The sequence below is a fragment of the Lipotes vexillifer genome, unplaced genomic scaffold (genome assembly GCF_000442215.2).
Source record: "Lipotes vexillifer unplaced genomic scaffold, Lipotes_vexillifer_v1.1 scaffold4278, whole genome shotgun sequence".
Taxonomy (NCBI): domain Eukaryota; kingdom Metazoa; phylum Chordata; class Mammalia; order Artiodactyla; family Lipotidae; genus Lipotes; species Lipotes vexillifer.
Window position 1 is genome coordinate 8,174 of NW_006799548.1, and position 477 is coordinate 8,650.

At 58.3% G+C, this 477-nt stretch overlaps 1 protein-coding gene across 1 annotated transcript in view; it reads left to right on the forward strand.

The window, feature by feature from the left end:
• NCS1 (neuronal calcium sensor 1) overlaps positions 1–477 on the forward strand; it is a gene marked incomplete at its 5' end in the record, with an annotated part of 6,975 nt that overhangs the window by 3,226 nt on the left and 3,272 nt on the right. Inside the window, one exon of the mRNA XM_007471695.1 lies at positions 309–397. Within this exon, the coding sequence (XP_007471757.1) occupies positions 309–397 (89 nt within the window). The remainder of the gene's footprint in view (positions 1–308; positions 398–477) is intronic.

Consider the following 477-nt stretch of genomic DNA (forward strand, 5'->3'; position numbering starts at 1 on the left):
GTGCGGTATCTTCCCGTACGGGGGCACGCCCCGCGTCCCCTGCATCGGCAGGTGGACTCTCAACCACTGCGCCACCAGGGAAGCTCCCCCACCCCGCTCCTTTTTATATTTAGTTTTTCTTTTTAACAACCCTAGTTGAAACGGCGCATGTGTTCCTGTCGTGCGTGCGCGTGCGCGTGTCCCGTCTGTTTTGATGTAAATATTCATTGATTGGATGAGTAATGGGGCTGTGGTGCAGTGTGGGTGGCGGGGAGCAGCACCCCCTTCCCCGGGCCGGGGGTCACTCTGCCCTGGCTGGTTGACTGCAGGGGCCTTCAAGCTCTACGACTTGGATAACGACGGCTACATCACCAGGGACGAGATGCTGGATATAGTGGACGCCATTTACCAGATGGTGGTGAGAGGCCCGGGTCCTATGGGATAGGGGGAGGCAGTAGGGGCATCAAATTTAGTGACTGGGCCTGTCCCAGAGGAGGC